The sequence below is a fragment of the Pogonomyrmex barbatus genome, unplaced genomic scaffold, assembly GCF_055798465.1.
Source record: "Pogonomyrmex barbatus isolate J1 unplaced genomic scaffold, ASM5579846v1 scaffold13, whole genome shotgun sequence".
NCBI classification, from domain to species: domain Eukaryota; kingdom Metazoa; phylum Arthropoda; class Insecta; order Hymenoptera; family Formicidae; genus Pogonomyrmex; species Pogonomyrmex barbatus.
Window position 1 is genome coordinate 7,958,071 of NW_028297109.1, and position 21,928 is coordinate 7,979,998.

Genomic DNA, 21,928 nt, shown 5'->3' on the forward strand with positions numbered 1-21,928 from the left:
CTATCGCGCGCGTATATTCTATAGACGTAACATTTGTCGAAATATTATTATCGTTTTATTATATATTATTATCGTCATAAATATATCGTCATTTAATCGTTATTTTTAAGTCATTTTTAATAAATTTATTATTTATTATTTTTTATTATTTATTATATTTATATCTCCGACCTGAGAATATACGCATGCGATGAAACTTGTACCTGAGTAACCTGTAGTACGTTATAGATATAATCACAATACAAGCAGTGAAAATGGGATGATTCGCAGTATATCGCGTGCTGTTAGGGACACTAAATAATAGGCAGGGTTTCCTCTTTCATAGATTGCATTATGTGCTATAATATGCACAATGTTTATAAATTATACAAGTTAGCTGAAGAATAAGATAACTTGAATAATTTATAAATTATGTAAATAATTTGAAAAATTATATACAAAAGTTACATATAATAGATATATGATTTATAAAAAAATATAATATACACTTTTTTTTAATAATTTCTTTATAAAAAAATATTTCAAATTTTAAAATCTATTTCATTCTTTAAACTAAATTTCTATATTTTTTATTTATATAAATATATATTAATATATTATATATTATATTAATATATTATACTATATTATATTAATATATTATATACATAATATGCAGAGATTTGGTTTTAATCGCAAAATTATTATAATGTTATATTAAAAAATTATTGGCGTAGAAGTCATTTCATGCTTCATTCTGAGGTTTGTGAAGTTGGCATTCCTAAATACGAATTTTGATAAAATCTTTGTGGCATTTGATTGTCCACAATTTGTTCATAATCTATCCATAAATAATAATTTTTTGTCCAATCTGTAAAAAAATGTCAAATTTTTTTATTTATTTTTAATTCTTTTTTGCTACTCCCTACGTGTATTTTTTTTAACTTACAAACAGAATTTGATTGTCCGCATTTGCCCATAAATAAAATCGTTTTTGTCCTTGCTAAAAGAAATTATAAATAAATAAATAAAAGGTTAGAGCAAATCTTGCCAAAAACATTCATACGTGTATTTAAGTTACATACAGGATTTGATTGTAATGAAGTCATATATGATGAAATTGGTTAAAAATGTGCGCATGCGCATTGCGAAAGTACACGAATTGTGGAAGTGAGAATCTGCACCATAATCGATCGTCTGCACCATAATGTTTTCGGGAAACTATTGTAAGATGTGAAAACTACATCTTTTTAAGGCTGCTTCTAAATTTTCAGCCATATGTGATGCTTAGTTTTGTTTTGAATCAGTTTTGAGTCAGTTATAGTACATACATGTATGTACATACTTTTTAATGATATAAAAAATTGAATACCATTTCATAATTAAATATTTGAATCTAAAAGGGAAAATGTCAAAATTCAGTTAGATTCTGTTTACGATGACGCTGCTCCTTCTTTTCCTTACGGTTTGGATTGCCGAGTTTAGCATGACCACGAATGTGTTTGATGAGTGTTCATCGCCCAAAAGCTGCAATGACTGAGAAAATGGTCGACAAAGTATAAGTCAAATTGTACTGAATGATTAGATTAGAGATAAGAAAAATAACAAATGTCGCAGACATATATTCTGAACGTGTGTTTAAAAAATTACCTGAAGATTTAGATATAAGGAAGTTGACTGGGCAAAGGGCAATGAATACTGTGTTTGCTGATCAAAAATGTATTGGACCAAAAATGTATTCGTCACAACATTTCAAAAGAGTACTTTGATTGGTTCAAACGAGATACAAAAGACTTTTTGCATCGATTTATGGCTATTGAAAAAACATGGATCTCTATACATTTGAGAACAAGGAACAGTGGACTTCAACAGGCGGAAATTGGAAAACAAGTTTCTTCTACTCCGAAGAAAACAAAGATGTTCTATTTCGGAAAGATTATGACAGCTGTTCTTTTAGATATCCACAGCATATGGCTTCGATTATCTTCAAAAGGAAAAAATTATTCATCGATTATCTTCAAAAAGGAAAAATTATCACCGAATATTATGCATCATTACCGGAAAGAAGGAAAAAATCGCGAAAAAACGATTACATTTGAAGAAGAAAGAGTTCCTTTTCACTGGGATAATATACTAGCTCATATATGTGCAGTCATCATGACCAAATGAATGATGAATTGCGCTACGAATCGATTCTCCATCTCCATATTCGCCTGATCTAGTCCCTTGCAACTTTTTTGTTCCCGAACATGAAGAAATGGTTGAGAAAGAAAAATTCAATGATAAAACAATTGCCATAAATGAGCATTTTTCAGAATTTGATCAAACCTATTTTATTGACAGAATGAAGAGACTAGAAACAAGATGCACCGAGTGTATCGAGTTGAAAGAAGATTATATAAAAGATAAAACCGATTCTGCTCAAAAATATAAGTATTTCATTGTAGGAAATTTATCAAACAATTCTCATGATTTATATTCTTTTATGAAAATTATTTTTTATCATATTTTTATTGTCATTTTGAAAACATTTTGAAAACATTAAATATTTAACTTTCTATATATTGTTTATTATTTACTATACATTTAATCATAATTGACTCTCTTTAGAAATATTTAAGGAAAACAAGTGTAAATCGTCACATATTATATTGGCAAGAACAAAATTAATCTTTATTCATAATAGTTAGAATAAATTTGGGGAGGTAAACTACATTTTTTGTTGATTAATTGATTATTGAATTATGTATTACCATGAATACAGTTTAAATTCATTTTAAAATTAGTATTTTTAATTACGATATATTGAGTTAATTATTTTTATGTTTAAGTTTATGTATTTCTTGAAGATATTACAGAGTGAGCAAATATCAGACATAAGTAAAATACATAGTTTAATAAATAAACGGAAAAATGAGTATAGAATATACAAAAATCTATTAAAAAAGAAGAATTACATCTATTTCTTAAAATAATTTCATAAATACATATGATGTGCTTTGTTATTTGATTTCGTAACATAAATTATGTAAATTTTATGTAAATTAAAATCTCAATCTTTCATTTTTGCACATTCTTCTCACTTTTTAAACTTATTGTCATCTAATATTTTATGTAAAACATTTTTTGTAAAATATCCAAAGAGTGGAATAATGTGTACAAAAGAATTATATTGAGAAATAATTATAATTTTTTAAAATAAACTTTTATATAAATTTAAAGCGTTCTCTCTCTCTTTCTTTCTCTCACAGCCTTCCTCCTGACCTTTTCCTTTTTTTTCCTCTTTTCTCTATCTTTCTTTCTCCCTTTTTCTTGCTCTCTCTCTCTCTCTCTCTCTCTCTCTCTCTCTGTTTATCCTTTAAGCCTTATTCTTGTTTTTTTTTCTTTGTTTATTCTCATTTATTCCTTCCCTTTCCTTTCTTTCTTTTTTTTTTATTTCTATAAGATATGAATAATTGCACAAATATGCTACTTAAATAAGAAATTTGTATCGTTGTGATATCCATTAAATATTTCAACGATTTATAATATTTAATTCTTAGAATAATACAGATGCTGAATCTGTTTCTAGGTCATAACATATCTGGAATGGACGGTAACAGTACAGAGGGAGAATCCGCATGCGATCGTGGACCTGCTCAGACCGGACCTGGTTGTTATCGCAATTACGAGCATTATAGTTTATCACGACATCGGCGCAGCACATCTAATACTTGTTTTCCAAATTTACCTAATGATTTGCCTACTACGCCTGATAGCCCAAATCGTCGACTTCTTGATTTTGTTCAAAATGTACCGGCAATCCAGAATGATTACTATCAGGATGAGATGTCAACACAGCATGTCAATCAAGGGAATATAACATCTAATGTAAGTCCAGATATAAAATACATGTACATATAATCTGTATTTACATATGCAGATATCTTATGCATAGTGTTTATTTAACTTTTTTCTTGTGTGGATAATTTATAATCGACAATTAATGTTATTTAAATATACAAAAAAGTAATAATAAAGAAAACTAAAGTCATTTTAAAAAGAAAATTCTAATATAAAATGACTATAACAGGTTTCAAATTAAAAGTGTTTAAAATTGATCAATTAAAAAAATTCAACGTAGGGGAAAGTTGCCGAATGTTTACTATTTGGTTCTTTAAATCGTGTCAATACTTCATATTATTATTTAAGAAGTGTTTATTTTTTGTTTCGTGTATATGTGCTTACATTTTAAAAAGTCAGGTATAAATAACAAATGTTAATTTTTTATTAATTTATGTAGCTGATTATAATGTAATCATACAAAATTATTTTAAATTTTTATATTTTTATAAAGAAAGATTTATTTTTATTTTGTAGAGGATAATTTACATTATGTATGTGTACAAATATACAAGTACACGCGCACGCACATGTATATACATATGTATACCCCCCCCCCCACACACACACACACACATATCCCATATGTATACGCGCACACGCGCGCGTGTGTGTTGTGTGTATTTTTTATTATTGTAAAGATTAAACCGAAATTTTTATGAAATTTATAAAATTTTCTAATTGTATTATTACAATATTCCTTATTTTATTATAAGACATATAATTGATAATAGTAAAATTTATAACTGATGTGTTTAAAAATATGTCAAGAGGAAGAATAAATTTAAGTTAGGTCAATTTTGACATTATTATTTTAAAAATATTTATTAATTATTTAGCATTTAATCTTTATGAAAAGATAGATAAGAACGAGGAAATTAGAGTAAGCATAATAAGTATTAATAAATAATTTATTTTCTAATAATTTAGAAAAAAACATGTACATTTCGATCATATTAATCTTTATCAGTATAGAATAAAATAATCAGAGGAGGTTGCAGAATTAAATTGCAAAAAAATTGTATGTTAAAATAGTATAAAAAAATAATTTAAAAATGATAAAAAGTCATGTTAAAGAACTAGATAATAACATATTAAAATTACAATTTAATTAGCGTCATAAAATTAAGTAATGAAAATTTTTTTCGAATTTCAAAAATCAGTGATATAAAAATTAAATTAAATTCAGCAATTCATTAAACAGAGGCGAGAGTCGCATTAATCTAAATTGTAAAAAATTGTGAAATGTTCATTTTAATCATCAAAATAATGAAAATAAAAAGTTAAAATTATGAAAATAAAAATTTAAAAGATTAATTCTACGAAAATAGGAATAAAATTATCAATTAAATGCATTAATAAATCAGCTCAACATATTAATAATAAGGTCTATGATATAAAAATTCAGGACTGGGAAAGTTACGATAACGAATAATGATAACGAGTTACTTTTAAAAAAATAACTCGTTATCGTTATTCGTTATTAAGTTAAAAAAGTAACCAGTTATGATTACTGATTTAAAAAAAAACTCATTATAGTAATCATTGCTTAAAAGGAATGATTCGTTACTTTTTCCATTACATTTTAATATTAAAATAATGGCGGATTAAATAAAAAAGTTAATTTTTCTCAAATTTTTTTATTCAATTATCAATATAAAAACAATGATATTTTTTATCTTAAATTCACAAGACTATAAAAAATTTAATAAAATTTAAAATATTTAAAATACAAATAAAAAAATTATGGTTTTCATTAAATATATGAATATGGCCAAATTTACACTTTATTCCATCCTCAATTGTTTGTTTACATATTTGTAAAATATGGTTTTTAAAATTTGTTCATAATTGATTTATGATAAACTATTCTTACGATGATTTTATGTATAACAATGAATTACGAATATCGATAAAAGACTGAACATTAAATACACAAAAATTATATCATAAATAGATTTAAAATGTAAAAAAATAATGATAAAAATAACTGTCAAATGCGTCAGCGTTAAGGAAAAGATATAATTGCATTATCGTTAATTAATATTAAAAAAAAGTAATGCCGTTACCAAAATAAACAAGTAATTGTAATAGTAACGATATTGCAAGTAACGTTGCTTCTCAACTCTGAGAAAAACGTAAGCAGTATAACTTAAATGGTAAGCGAATTAATCAATAAGTTAAAAATTAGAAAGAGGGAGAATTAATTCTCAAATGTGATTGATCGATTCATTTACTGCTTAAATTTTATTGTTTAAGTTTACTGTCCATTATTCCATGTATATAATAGAGGATATATATATATATATATATATATATATATATATATATGTATATATATAATGGAAGATACGAAATAGAAGAGAAAGAATTGTTACTTTTAAAACGTATTTGATGTACCAGAAGCAGAAGAAGTAAAACTCACTGATGACGAAAAAAATTACGTATACATTGTAAAAGAAATATGTGGCATCGATAATACATCGATAGAAAGCTTTACCCAAAAACTCCTATTACATAATCCTCCTATTATATAATCTAAAATAGTAAATACTGCATACAATAGTACAACTACATATAGTGAATTAAACTGCATATTTTCTAAAAATTATAAATATTGTATATCTATTAATTATATTAGAAATAGAAAAAGAGAAATAATTACAATGAAAATGCAAATTAGAAGGCAAATAAGAGTCAAACGCTATTATTGGTGCATGGTAATTTATTAAAAAATAATTTATATATTTAATTCCGAGAAAAAGTTTTCAGAAGAACTTCAATAAGATTAAAACCATTGAAATACACTGTTTCGCCTGTTACGCAGAATTCGGTTGCAACGATTGAATTTGAGAGAACGGCTTGGAAATTTTTGAAAGACAATGTTGAAAATGGTCAACAAACCTTCAGACAATGTCGATCCTTTGTCCTTTGATTCTGATTCATCACTGTCTTCTCTCAACACCATCAGAAAAGGATGTTTCATTAACCTTATCACCTCAGTCACCATCTTGCCATTATTTCTACATATAAAAAATTAATGACGAAATGTCTTAATATCTATGAAAAAATAGAATTTTACACTTAACTTTAATGTAATTTTAACGGACATCTTTACTTCGCACTCAGATCAACGCCGGTTGTTGCAATCGACATCTATATGCTGCTAAATTGATTAAACATGCAGTCGGTAATTTATTTCATTAGGTAAAAAATTGATTCATATTTGTGAATCACTTTATAAAAAAATAAACACACACACACACACACACACACACACACACACACACACACACACACACACACACACACACACACACACACACAATGTCCTGTGAAGATCGTAACACGCTTTACAGCAAATTCCTGAGATCATTTTGAAACGAAAATCCTAATGTAATTAATCAAAATCTCGAGACTGCAATACTTTTTGAATTCTGAACATTTAGATTTAACGAATCAAGTTGCCTACAGTTCGCGTGTTCAAGTGTGGTATAATGCATAGTATGTACAATAGAAGGACGAAAGCTGACTGTCGCCCCCTTGAAGTTGATATAATGATTATAATACAAAGAGTGAGTTATTTTTACTGATATTCGTATAAACACACTATCTGAGATAGCAGACATATTTTATTGAAAAAAAGAAAAAATGTTATTACATAATATGTAAAACGCAAGCTGTCAAATGACATTCCTTTCAGAAATTTATTAATTTCATATTTTGTAAGTATTTCTTATGTATGTGTATCATTTTATTGTTGACGTGTTATTCTAAACACGTTATTTGCGATAAATATTATCACGTGCCTCGGTAGTCGAAAGGATAAGATGCCTGCCCGGTAAGCAGGAGATCCAGGTTGGATTCCTGGCTGAGATGGTATTTTTTCGCAAAATAATTGTCACGACTGATTCGTGATCGGGCCCCGCCGTGACACCTTCCCTTTTTATTTGGGGAAATAAAATAAATAAAATTATTATCATTGAAATCGATTGAAATATTATTTCAAAATAATAATATTTCTGTTTAAAACAATTTATAAATAATTTATAAAACAATTCAAATAATGATAATAAGTTATTTTATTTATTTAGAAGATGTGCTCAAATTGTATGCCATCCATTTGTATGTATGAATCTATAAGATATGAAATTAGCGAATTTTTGAAAAGAATGTCATAATTCCGTTTACCTTGAAAAATCGGGTTAATAGACTCGGGTTAATAGAATCACGGGTATCTCACTGCCATTCCATACAAGCGTACTGCACGCGAACTTGAACGACCTCGGACCACTACTGGGTCTCTTAGTCCAAATCGCAGTGCAGTGAGATTAAAACCTTTTGACCCTTATAAAGCTAAGAGACTTATGTTTCGAAGCATATGTCATGTTATTAAATTGCTTTTTTGTTGTGGTAAATAGATTTCAATCATGTGGTGACAGTTATTTCTCTTACACACTTGGTATCGCTATGTTGCAGGCAATGTCCGACAGCGCGCGTTGACCAGCATCGTTCAGCGAAGCTACTGAGAGATACATTCATCATACATTCGCTTATTCACATGCAAATTTACTACTTCATCTAATATGTCAGACTTTGCCAAGTCTTATCGACTCGCCAAATCAACAATGTCTGATTCTCTTCGCTGTATACTCTTCCCTTCCGGACATGAGCGGTCTTCTTTTCTCAACGGAATGAACACACATATTGGATCATCTATAGGGCGGGAAAATGACAAACGTTGACATATAAATGCGCGAGTTATGTTAATGCTGCTCAATGATTCAGATTAAAAACCCGTGACCGTAGGAGGTTAAATGTAGACTAGGAATTATTTTGGTGGCAATGTATAAAATACAGGACTGACATTATGTATTTAGACTCTTATAATGAAATCAATCGCAAATCCAATAAACATTTTATTTATATTCGATTTTTATGTAACAATAAATAATATTTGTAAATATCTATACTTGTAAATAGCACGATACTATTTCCTATAAAAAACATAATGAGAAATTTTTTACATTAACCATACTTTATGCTTGTATTCAACAGTTAAGGAGAGACATACATCCATTTCAAAATTTTATGTAACATTCATTATAATATTTATGTATATTAATTATAAAAAACTGATAAAAAAAATTTTGCTAAAATGATCTTAATAATTTTTATAAAAAAAAATAAAAATTGGTATCTTTTTTTTTTATATACTTCTTTTGAGTATGTTTTTCTTTAAATTTTTCATATATTTAACAAGTTTTCTTCATAATTTATTTTATTAATTATATTGTTTAATTGTTTCATGTTCAAAAATCATAGAAATAACATTCATTTATCATAAAATATGATGTGGATTTGTGTATGTAATATAGATATACGGATATTCACGAATTAATGAAATTCGATATATTTTTTTATTTTAAAATCTAATTTAAATGATTAATCAATCAAATGATATCAAATGATATCAATTTAAATGATTAATCAAATATTTTGATGTAATTTTTTAGATTACAATATATTTCTATTAAGAAAGTACTTGCTTAATAAAGTCAAAAAATAGGGTAGATGATTTGTTTCATAGAAAAAATTAATTTGCAACTTCACAAATTTTTTGTTCATTTTTCTTATATTTCTATCATATTAATAGTAAATTTGAATATCTTAGTGATCAAACTTACAATGCTTATAAAGTAGAAAGGATTTCGAAATCGCGATGTGGTTACTTTAATTGCATTACCGCTAATCATTTGAAATAAGAAAATTGAGGACTTTTATAATTTTTATCAGACTCATTAAAATAAATTAACATAAATAAAAATAAATAAAAAGTACGATAAACTACATAAAAATTTTGATTTTTGACTATTCAAATTTTCAACTTTAAATTGTACAATAATTTTATACTAACAAAATTTTAAATAAACAATAGAAATATTTAAGATATTAAGATATAATTAAGATATAATTAATTAAGATATAATTTTACTAGGGACTATAACAAAGTTTATGTTTAACAAGCCTATAAAATTGGAAGGATTATTTAAATTCTTGAAATATCATGGCAAATAATTTAAAGAAAAAAAGATACAAATTCAAAGGACTATGTTTAAAGTTTTGACTAATAAAAATGATAAAATTTTACTACTTACTCTTAATAGGTAATTTCTGAGGAGGCAATTTCTGAGGAGTGTCTCTAAAATCTGATCTAGGCCCTATATCTCAGAAACGGCTTTAAATGTAGAAAAACGTTTCAGACAAAAGGTATAGGATATTAAAGAGGACATGCGATGAAAATATGGACTTGATCTAAAATGATCTTCTCAAGACCAGGTGTCAATGTGACCGATGTTTTCTTAAATGGAACCTCCCATTTTTTTATTACCTACATCACCGATTTTATCAAACTTTAACTAGAATGTAGTATTGATATGCAAGTAACAAATATTACTCGGAGACGATACACTTTTCAATTATTGACGAGAAATTGTGATTTGAATTTTAGTACGCTTCATTAATACCATTGCTGTAAAATGTTCGTCAAGCATTGGTGTTGCGCAGCAGATTAGGTGCTATGCTAGATATCTGGAGATTGCGTGTTTGCGCTCCAGTATTTTATAACTTTCTTTTTATTTTCACACAATATTTTTATTGCTACGAAGAAAAATATTTAAAATAAATGAAACCATTATACAAGTCATGGCAGACCGAAATACAATCGATATTACGCAATCGGAAGAAGTATCGTATCTTCAATAGGAACTATTTAGAGTCTCGTGGGTATCTATGTTCCGTGAGTATTCTAAACATCACGGAGGCAGAGGTAGAAATTCAAGTGTCGCACGTAATTATCGAAGAATTAATATCTAAACCCACAAAAACGCTGACGATAAATACGGCGAAAACTAGGGAACTTTTTCGTGAGAACAGAAAAATCTTTTAAGAACTTAACCATTTAAATCCAAAAGAAAGAAAAGCGCTATTGCGTATGCGTGAAGAATTCAATGACATGCTTCATTTAGATGAAGAATCACTAACGTGTACGAACATAATATCGCACAAGATAATGATGCGAGTCAACTTCATGAGCGTAAACGTACGGCCGTACCATTTTCCAGAAAAACATAAGCATGAAATTAACAAATCAATACACGAAATGCTAGAGCATAGAATTATACAGCTTAGCATCCGTCAATGGGACGTGCTCTTCCTAGTCCAATTCCAAAGAAGGCCGACGCAAAATCGGAAAATCGAAATTAAGAATTGTAGTAGATTTCCGAAAATTGAATGATCTTACGATCTAAGACTTGTCTTCTTTCCAATATAATTGATTAGATCAATTAGGAAATGTAAAATATTTTACTATGTTAGATCCTGCTTCCGGTTACCATCAGATACCGATGGCCGAACGCGACAAATATAAGACAACTTTTTCTATGCTTTCACTACGAATTTAATCACATGCCATTCGGCTTAAGAAATGCATTAGCTACATTTCAATGATTAATGAATACAATTCTAATGAGAATACAAGGCCTGAAATGTCTATTGTATATTTAAATCATATTCATACGTGCCGGAAAAAGACGTTTGACACATTATTTATCTAAGTATAGATAAATATTTATCTAAGTATAGATAAATATAGTAGAGATAAATATTACCATAGCCTCAGTAGTTTAATGGATGCCGGATAGCGGGCGATCCAGATTCGATCCCTGGTTGAGGTGATTTTTCGCAATTATAATATAATTCCAGTGGGGGTGGGGGGGGATACTAAAAGGGATTTTAATCAATATTAAAAATATTTGATTATCAAATTATTATAGAACCACTACGTGGAAGTCTGCTTTAAGTGGCACGTAGTTGGTGACATGATTATTTGAATTTATTTTATACAAAAGATTTAGCAATCAAGACCCTGATTGCCGAGAAACTGGCTATATTACTTGTTGTTTGTTAATATAATGTTCCGATTTCGACATGGCAATTAACGCTATGATATGATAAATATATGATGTAGCTGCGTTAGACATGTGTGATAAATATTTGCACACTAAATCTGTAATATTACAAATCTTGAATTTATTGAGCGCGATGATTAACATGCGGATTAGTTTCAAAATTATAGCTATCCTAGCTATTACAAGGATTCTTAACTCTTATATTATTATTAACTGCATCACAATAGGATAAATATTATTTTTGTGATATCATATAAAAACGAATCATATAGAAACGAATAATTTTATTAAGATCTATCAAGATTTTCTATATTTCAGTAAAAATTATAAAAATCTAAAAATTCATAACTACAGTTTAAGTAACTTATTACAATTATATATAATCTTGAATTCTATTATTCTTGATATATGTATGCGAATAATTCATTCATTTATAGAATGTTATGATTTATATCATAAAGTATGTACATATTTTATTTCAAATTTTTAAAAAATTTTCAATATTTTTAAAATTATTTCAAAGATTCGAAAGATTTTACGTAATCTCATATGAAAATTCATGATATTTTATATGACTCATACGAAAAATTTTGAGATTGTTTATAAAATTACTATAAAATTGCTATAAAAGTTTACAAGAATTTTCAATCTTCAATAAATATTTATGTTGATCTAAAATAACAAGCTTTCTTATTTCTGAAACAAATTAGAAAGAGTATATATAAAATAGTAAAAATAGTGATTTATTTTAATAAAAAAAAAACGTTTCTCATTTTTTATTTTGTAAGTATTAATAAATCTTACTGTTTGGTTTTATTTTAAATTTTATAATACGAAATCTTTAATCTTTCTTTGAACTTACGTGATTATAAATTACTTCATTTTAATGATTATTAAATTTCATATTTTTACTCGTTTTTGAAACGATTGAGTCGTTTCACTACATGTTAATCGCAAAAACAAACAATAATAAAAAAAATATATATTAAACAAAAAAAAAATAAATCTGTGAAACGCTTTAATCATTTCTGAAACGAGAGGTGCATTTATTGATGAAAAATAAAACTGGAAATATGTGTGTGACCTTTTATAGGATGAAGAGAAAAGAGACAGCAGAAAATTCGAGAAAATTGATGAAATACCTAGTGAATTCGAGTGTTGCTTTTGTACAACAAAGGTATTTACGCTAATGTTCTTTAGGTGGCATTACATACACCAATGGGCAATTGAGCAAGTCCATAGTATCGAGTCCACATTACAAATGGTCGGATACAATCTAAAATCTATATCAATTTCTACAACCTAAAATCTATATCAATTTCTACTTCTAGTGTCTACACGTATTTATAACACGTATATGAATATATACCCAGCAAACACAATGTTACATGTAATGTATATATTAGTTGTAATTTCTTACTCAATAATGTAACTGTTACATAACACATACGTATATAACACTTACATTGTTGAGTAGGAAATGATAACTAACATATACGTTACATGTAACATTGTGTTTGCTGGATATATTTGTTTTCTTGCGCTGCATATTTCATACTCTGTCATCCGGACACATACTTTTGCTCAACTTTGCTCAACTTTGCTCAACTTTGTGAACTTGTGCTCAAATTTTTGAATTCCTTTATCTTCTTATTCTCCGCTTTTCAAAATCGAGATATACAGCGTTTTATATAGATTTATATGCCTACTTATACGTACACCGTTTATTAGTCCACTGGGTGTATGCACTGCCTCCTCTTCTATTACTTCTCTATAGAGTATAACCTTTAATTGATACAACATATCTCTTGCATTCAAAAGCTTTAGCACATATAGTTTGTTTATTCTCTCTTACAATTGTGTACATTTTATAGCTTAAAATACTGTGTTTAGTTCAAGTGATAGGTCATCCACTAATATATATATATATATATATATATTTTTTTTTTTTTTTCATATCTCTTATTATACAGTTCAACACTTTAATGGGACCTGAAAACAAAGTGTTTTCCGATGGATTTTTGTTCGCTGAAAACGAATCCGGCAGCGAAATTGGCCTATCACGTAAGATTCCCGAGAAAGTTGAGATTAAGTGTGCCAAAATTGGAGTTTTTGATCATATTTGCTCATATTTTTTTGCGGTCAAAATAGATTTTTTTGGCAATTTCATTTACGCCACTTTAAAGTGCTATCTGTTACCTATAATATAAATTTGTATTTATTCAGGTCCCTCAAAAAGGTCTATTTTTGTAATTATGATATCTTTAATAATAAAAATCAAGTATACTTGCACTTTAAAATTGATTTACATATTTAACCACTTACTTTTACACTTCTCTGCATGTACGCATGCATTTCTTTCTCTTTGCCTATTTATATAAACTTACACGCATGTGCGCATGCATGCATACACGCATATATACATATTATACATGAAGACAAATTCCTGCTTTGAGTCTTAAATTTAGGAGCATGCAAACGCACACACACGTGAGAGGCAAGGAGAATCACGTAAATCAAGCACTCCAAACGTGAGAGGCAAGGGGACTCACGTCAATCAAGCACCTCAAAGGGACGAGAGCCCCGCCATGTCCATGTCGTTCACCCTGGATAATGTTAAGCACGGGAAAATGCCAGTGGTGCTGTAACATTCAAGCCTCATAACTCGAAAAGTACTTTATGAAAACTAACTTTATTGCAGTGTTTTGAAAAGCTCTTGACATCAGCTATTAGATTCTGGAATCAAAAATAAGGTGTGCCGTTTAAAAAAAATCAATGTGACCTTGACTTGATCTTGGCGACGCCACCTTAGGTCAGATTGATCAGATTAATGAATAGATCATTTAAAACCTTACAACTTTTGTAGGAAACATTTCTTTTGGAAATGCTTAGTTTTCGAGATATTTCATCGGCCCGAGACTTTTTACTCACTCTATAATATACAAAATATGTTCTTTTTTTATTTCTTTCCTCTGCCATAAAAAATAATTATCTGAAAAAAAAGAAATAGGTTTGAAGATTTGTAAGACAGAGCCGCAACGGGAGGTGGGGGGGGAGGAGAGAGAGAGAGAGAGAGAGAGAGAGAGAGAGAGAGAGAGAGAGAGAGAGAGAGAGAGAGAGAGAGAGAGAGAGAGAGAGAGAGAGAGAGAGAGAGAGAGAGAGAGAGAGAGAGAGAGAGAGAGAGAGAAAATAATAGGTATACGTATCCAATAGGAAGAGCACAACGAAAGGAAAAGAGAAGATAATAAATATATTAAATGAGAACATGGCAGTGGTGGCAATAGCGGGCGACGGGCGGTGGGTGGTGGGCAGCAGCGGGCAGCGGCGCGGACGTGGGCCCCGCGGACCGCACGCCCTGTGACGTCATGTTCTGGCCCCGCGGATCGCGCGCAGTTAGCGGCAGGGTTACTGAGTCGCAATTTGCTTATAGTTCTCCGAGTCGCAATTTGTTTATAGCAGCCGAATTATCGGCGCTTCGCTGTGCCACAATTGTTTATAGCTTCTATTAGCTTATCTAAACTTCCACATCTTCACACTTCTCGGCGGCACATTTCAAAGAACTGACAAAGTGTTTCCTCCTTCCTTCACGGCATCTATGAGTTTCCCCGCATATCCGCATCTCTCTCGGAGCTCGCGGATTAGAACTGACATAGTATACTACTTAAGTCAAAATACAATCTGACTTAGTCACAAACCCATGCATTATATGCGGGGGCGTTTACGATATCGTTCAATACGAAGCGGGAATACATAATTTTTAATGAAACATACACAAATTCTTTTCCCAAAACACACACACACGCACGCACGCACGCACACGCGCGCGCGCGCGTACACACACCATATACACACAAACGATATACAAAGTCCCACCATCAATCTCCCCGTAGTGTGCATCGTAATACTAATGCTGGCGGTTGATTATAAGTAAAAATGCATAGGACACGCTGTGTTTTGCTCCGCAAAAAACACACAATCTTTTTTTTTAATTGGTAGGAAAAAGTTTAAATTTTACAACGATTTTATTACAATTACGATTACGATGATATTTGCGAAAAGAAAAATTCATTTTGTTCCATACAATACCATGCAATTTTTTTTTTTTTAGAAAACGAACACGTTTTTACTTCTTAAAAGGTGACGGGATGAGAGAAAAATTGAATCAAACGACGATTAATGTTGTACAAAGTATATACTTTATCTTTGAAAGTGCAAAAAACTTTCAAATATAATAATTTTTCATAGAGTTTTATTTATTTGAAGTTATGCTAAATTTTAGTATAATTTTACCTATGTATTTATTTTATTGATGAATTTATATGAGCTACTCTTGACGTGCAAGATGTTGGCATGCACATTTGGCACAAATCACAATTCTCTTGATAGCTTTAGGGATGAAATCTTAGTGGTTTTTTTTTATAATAAGTTATTAGTATTATTATAAGTATTATTATAAGTATTATTATAGTATTATTATAAGTTACTATTCATATTGCACTAGTAATAAGTCAGAATAGTAAGTCATAAAATGTTAGGAAATTACATCTGCAATCACATCTGCAAAGTCATATTAGGTTCTTATGTCAACAATCTTAAATTCTCGAACTTTTTTATTATACAGGCAATTATTTGCTTCAACAAGCTTAATAAGTTCTAAATCATTCGTTTCTTTAAAATGTAGAAATTCTATTTTTAAACATAATACGCTTTATGCACAACAACTTACACTCACTCAGTTCTGATTCTTTCGATGAAAATGGCGGATACATATTGCTTTTTAATTAGTTAATCACAATGTAATCTAACTTTTAAATCGTAAGAGATAGAATTTGGCCATCTCCCCACAGTTACTGATTATTGATTTATTATTGCTTATGACACATTACTGATTCGCTTACAACTCGCTTCCAACTTTTAATCTATTACTAAAAGCTTATTGTAGAAAGCTATTAAATAAATAGTAAAATAACTTTCTTAAGTATATGGGTACAATTATATCATCGATCTGATGCCTATCCGTGCATATGAAAATAATGAGACAAATACAATAAATTATCTTCTCATGGCAATATATTGCTAGACTCAGTTTCATATCATGTAGAGATAGTGACTAAATGAAGTGAGTAAATGAGAGAAAAAGAGAGGAAACAGAAAGAAGATGGAAGGTTGAAAAAGAAAGAAAAGGGGGTGGGGAAAGTTCATAGTTTTTATTTATGAATTACTATTAGATTACTAAGCTAACTTTAGATTATTTATTATAATAAATATACCTATTATTGACGAAATGAGCGTATTTCTTCGCGTACGAGATTGATTTTCAGTTCTCAATTATTATAATTGAGAATTGCGAATTAGCTATATATTATTTTTTCTATGTGTATTATAATTTCACCTGATTTAAACAGGTAAAACATTTTAGACTAATGTTAACTAATGTTACAATAATAAAATTCATAATATAAGAAAGCATTTAACATATTTACGTTTTCTCTTGTTAATATTTTTCTAGACGTTCACATTTATAAAAAAAAATTTATGAAACTAATCTTAAATTATGTTAAAACTTGAGAAAAATCTACAAAGACATAAGTTATTTTCAGAAAAGAGTTTTAATTTGATAAAAAAGTATTTGGAAAGCTGCATAAAATCTAGGCTAAAATATCGCTTTCAATATATTTGTCTTTCACAACTTTTTATCAATTTTGTGTTTTTAGGAATACAAAGACTTCAGAGATGCGGAAAATATAATGCCCCTTGCTACCAGTGATTTTCGTAATCCAGTGTGTCAAGAAATGAGATCTTTCAGACTGAGTAACAGCAGTGGTAATGGCGGAAGTGGAAATGGTATAGAACATTTCAATTCAACACTTATAGAATCAAAGATATCTCCTATTCAGCCATTGGAAACATTGAGTTTTGTGAAAATGTACAATGAACAGGAAAGCTATACAAAGGCATATAATGAACAGGGAAGTGTCGATAGTTCTGATACATATGCAAGTTGTCAAACACACCCATCATATTCTCAGGTATGTCAAACGATATTATGTAATTAACAACAGATTAATTTTTGACACATATAGCATTACACATTAACATATAATATGATAATTAACATACAATAACGATATTAAAATCTGTAATTGCACTTGCGATAAATAAGCAGAGAACGATTTTCGTGATTGATGACTGTGTAGTTTATAGCGTTTTCATAGTCATCGATATGTCTAAACATTTTAATACTTTAACATTTTAATTACTTCATTTATGAAATACGTTGTATATTAGGCATGAGAAAACCATACCACTCTAAATCAGAAAGTTTTAATAAATTAAATTTTAATTGAAAGATTTAAGAAAGAAGCGTAAACAGTTAAAAATATAGGACAATGATCGAGATGCAACTTCCAGTCCTTCCGAGGATATCCATCGTCTTTTCCTTATTGTTCGTGATTTGTCAATCAATGGCTCATCTGCTTTGTTTCACTGATTTATGGATATCATGATTGAAAAAAAAAATTTAATAATAATTGAGAATGAGATACGATATTATCATATTTATTAAGAATATAAAAAGTTTATATAGTATTATTATCATGCTTAAATAATTATTTTAGTATGATCAAAATTATTTTCAAATTTGTATTTGGTCAAATTTTTATATATTTTAGAAGAACTATTCTTTCGGTGTATTATTACTAGATTATTCATGTGCATGCAAAGATATTTATCATTTTCATAACAAGTTGCGCTTCAGAATTCTAAAATTTAACAGTGAAAAGCTTCTTTTGCTTTCATAGGGTGATTTGATTGAAGAAACGGACAGTAATCTTTATATAAATCCTTTGGAGGCAACAGAGAAATGCAGAACTGATCAGATGAAAAAATCTATTTCTGGCGAAGTCGGTCGAAATCTCATTACCGATATGTCGCCTAGTACTGAATCTCTAAAAGAGATCAGCAAAGCTAATTTAAATGATATCATACCTAAGCATAGGAAAATTAGAATCCCACAAGTAAGTTCTTCAAAAATTATTATTTCATTATACTTGTTTTAAAAAATATTAATTTATTTTATGCAAATTTCTATTTATTGTGCTGTACTTCTATTTATTATGTGGTTAAATATTGTTAATAAATAAACTGATTAAAAAAAAAATAAGAATATATAGGGTAACGTGATAAATTAATAATAATTAAGAAAGTATGAGCAACAATTATAATCACTGACTACTTTCAATCTTTTCAATTTTAATTTTATATAAATACGAAAAAAGCAACTAAATCGGAAAGCAATTAAACTGTTCTTTTCCATAAAAATTTTTTTTTTATTCAAATTAAATTTTTTCATTTTGTTCTGCTATCTCTTTAATTTTTTGTAATTAAATCTTTTATTCGATTTAAATAATTAATTATTGAAAGAATTAATGTACATGTATTTAAATTAAAAATACTATGGTGTATGGAAACATACACCAGAATATTATACATTTAGATAGAATGAAAACTACTATTACTTGAATTGAATATATAGTATTTAAGTTGAATAACTTTATGATTATTATTACATTTTTAAAGAGAATTAGAGCTACTATCACTTGGGTTAGAATAAGAAGAACTCTTCAATGAAAATACAAAGATATGTATCACCTCGGTTTTATTTTTCAAAAGAGGATACATATTTAATTGATGAGATAATGAGATTATTGGCGCCACATTTATCGATATCAAATCTTTTATACAAATGATATACATATTATTTAATTGATTAATATATTTATAATTCGAGGTAATGTCATGGGATTATAATTTGGTGCCACATTTATTGATATCAAATCTTTTGTACAAATAATGTATGTTATTTGGATTGAATATATAATTGTCATCAGTATCAATTGATAACATTTTTAATTTTTCACGTACACATTGTGCGTACATTTGGCGACATTTTTAATAAAAAAGTAATTTTATCGTGATATATATATATATATATATATATATATATATATATATATATATATATACACATACATACATACACACTCAAAACATACTATCGATATATAATAAAATATATCTTTATGTATACATATGTATAGTTTTAAAACTTTTTTTTTTTTTTATATAAAAGTTTTATATAAAAGTTTAGAATTTAGTAACTTATACAATATAAAACAAGACAACCTGTACACACACACACACACACACACACACACACACACACACACACACACACACACACACACACAAACACACACAAAGAACATAGTTAATCTGAATAATATTATGAAAATTTGTTCTAATGTATCTATCCATATGTTTGAGATATAGTATAACAGTAATAAAGTATAATAAAATAGTATAATAAAAGCATGAGAATCTCTTATCTCCGTTTATTGGATATAACAAACCATGCCATATTATGCATAAAAACATGTTATATTATTGTTCTTGTTTTTATATGTTTTTATCTCGAACATAACGATTGGAAATAATAATATAAATAACGAAATTAAGAAAATTTAATTTGTTTTAAATTTTAATGTGTTCAGAAGAGCGTGTTTTAAAAATTTGATCATATTTGTAGCATATTGTTTACTAATGTCTCGCTGATACATTATGCTATTAAGATAGAAACAATATTAAAATTAAAATTTAATTTTAAATTATACAGAGCATAAAATCACGGACACAATTTGGCAAGGATCAAGAGAATATAATAGTTCGCGGTATCTTGAAGGAAAATAATACTGGAGAGGACAATAATAATCATTATGGAGGACTACGTGGTGGCAAACATTCTCCACTCGTATCAACAAATAGTCTGGGATCAACGCGTATAATCAATTATCATTTGATCGAATCCCTCGGTGCATCAAAATATTACAAAGGTAAATTTTATACATTTTATTATCAATTGGCTACATATCTAAATTTCTGAGGTTTTATGATATTTATCTCGATACATTAAAAATAAGATTAGCGATCGTTTAACATTGTCAGAACTGAATAAATAATTGGTATATGCAATTCATCGATTAATTCAATTTTATTGTTGGAACAACAAATGTTTTTATCGAATAACTTTATCGCGAAGTTTTATCATATGAATCAAATAAATACAGGGCTGCGTTCGAATTCCTCACCCCATGCTTTCTTTCTCTCTTTATTTCACTCTTGTATCTCTTTCATTCCAATGCAGCGAGTTCATTCGGGTGGAGAATCGGAACGCAGCCCAGTAATAACAGTTGCTATGACAATATTAATCATAACAAAATTATCTTTTTATGAAAAAGTAAAAAAATGTGGCCACGTGTATGTAAAAAATTAAAAATATTATTATCAACTACTGACATCAGTTATATATTCAATCCAAATAGTATGTATCATTTGTATAAAAGATTTGAAATTAATAATTGATGTCAAGTTGATGTGAAACATTATAAATGGTATATTTTTATCTTTTCTTTTTTTTTTTTTTTTTTTTTTTTTTTTTTTTTTTTTTTTTTTAGGATAATATTCTTTTTCTACGGAATTTTACATTAATGATTTAATATATTAATGAATAAATGAATTATATTTATGAGAAATAAAATACACACTCTTGTGTAATTATAATAATAAGAAAGTTTGTGAATTCTAGTCTAACATTTATATAGAAATATACGATATTATAAATTATATATAATGAAAATAAAATAATCGTAAAGAAAACTGATACAGATTGATCCAAAAAATTTGCAATTTAATAATTATAATTGTTTGGTGATTGTTACGTAAAATACAATGTAGTAAAATTTGTTTCAGAAGCGACCATCGAGAATAAGTTTTCATTATCTGCAGATTCGATAAATAGCGGCGGTATACCTTGCACAGACCATTACCGAGTGTCTAAATCAATTCTGAAGAAATCTGATAGCAGTAATAATTACTATAGCAATACTGGTGATTCAGATACCGAAAAGTTGATTACGGACAGCATGTCTACAGCAAGCATATGTGATAATGAAATAGGTTCATGCGAAGTTCCAGCCAGTACAAATAATATACGTACAAGGAAACATTCCACATCACCGATACTTTCGCGACAAGTTCTC

General features: G+C 28.3%; 1 protein-coding gene across 2 annotated transcripts in view; it reads left to right on the forward strand.

The window, feature by feature from the left end:
- Nucleotides 1-21,928, forward strand: part of Shab (Shaker cognate b) — a 43,372-nt gene that overhangs the window by 19,766 nt on the left and 1,678 nt on the right. The window contains exons 3-8 of one of the 2 annotated variants that reach the window (XM_089072296.1): nucleotides 3,551-3,849; nucleotides 12,925-13,008; nucleotides 17,546-17,860; nucleotides 18,632-18,847; nucleotides 20,506-20,722; nucleotides 21,639-21,928. The exon at nucleotides 21,639-21,928 is cut by the window's right edge and continues 112 nt beyond it. In XM_089072296.1, the coding sequence (XP_088928422.1) occupies nucleotides 3,551-3,849; nucleotides 12,925-13,008; nucleotides 17,546-17,860; nucleotides 18,632-18,847; nucleotides 20,506-20,722; nucleotides 21,639-21,928 (1,421 nt within the window). The remainder of the gene's footprint in view (nucleotides 1-3,550; nucleotides 3,850-12,924; nucleotides 13,009-17,545; nucleotides 17,861-18,631; nucleotides 18,848-20,505; nucleotides 20,723-21,638) is intronic. The other variant, XM_089072297.1, reaches the window with a different exon arrangement.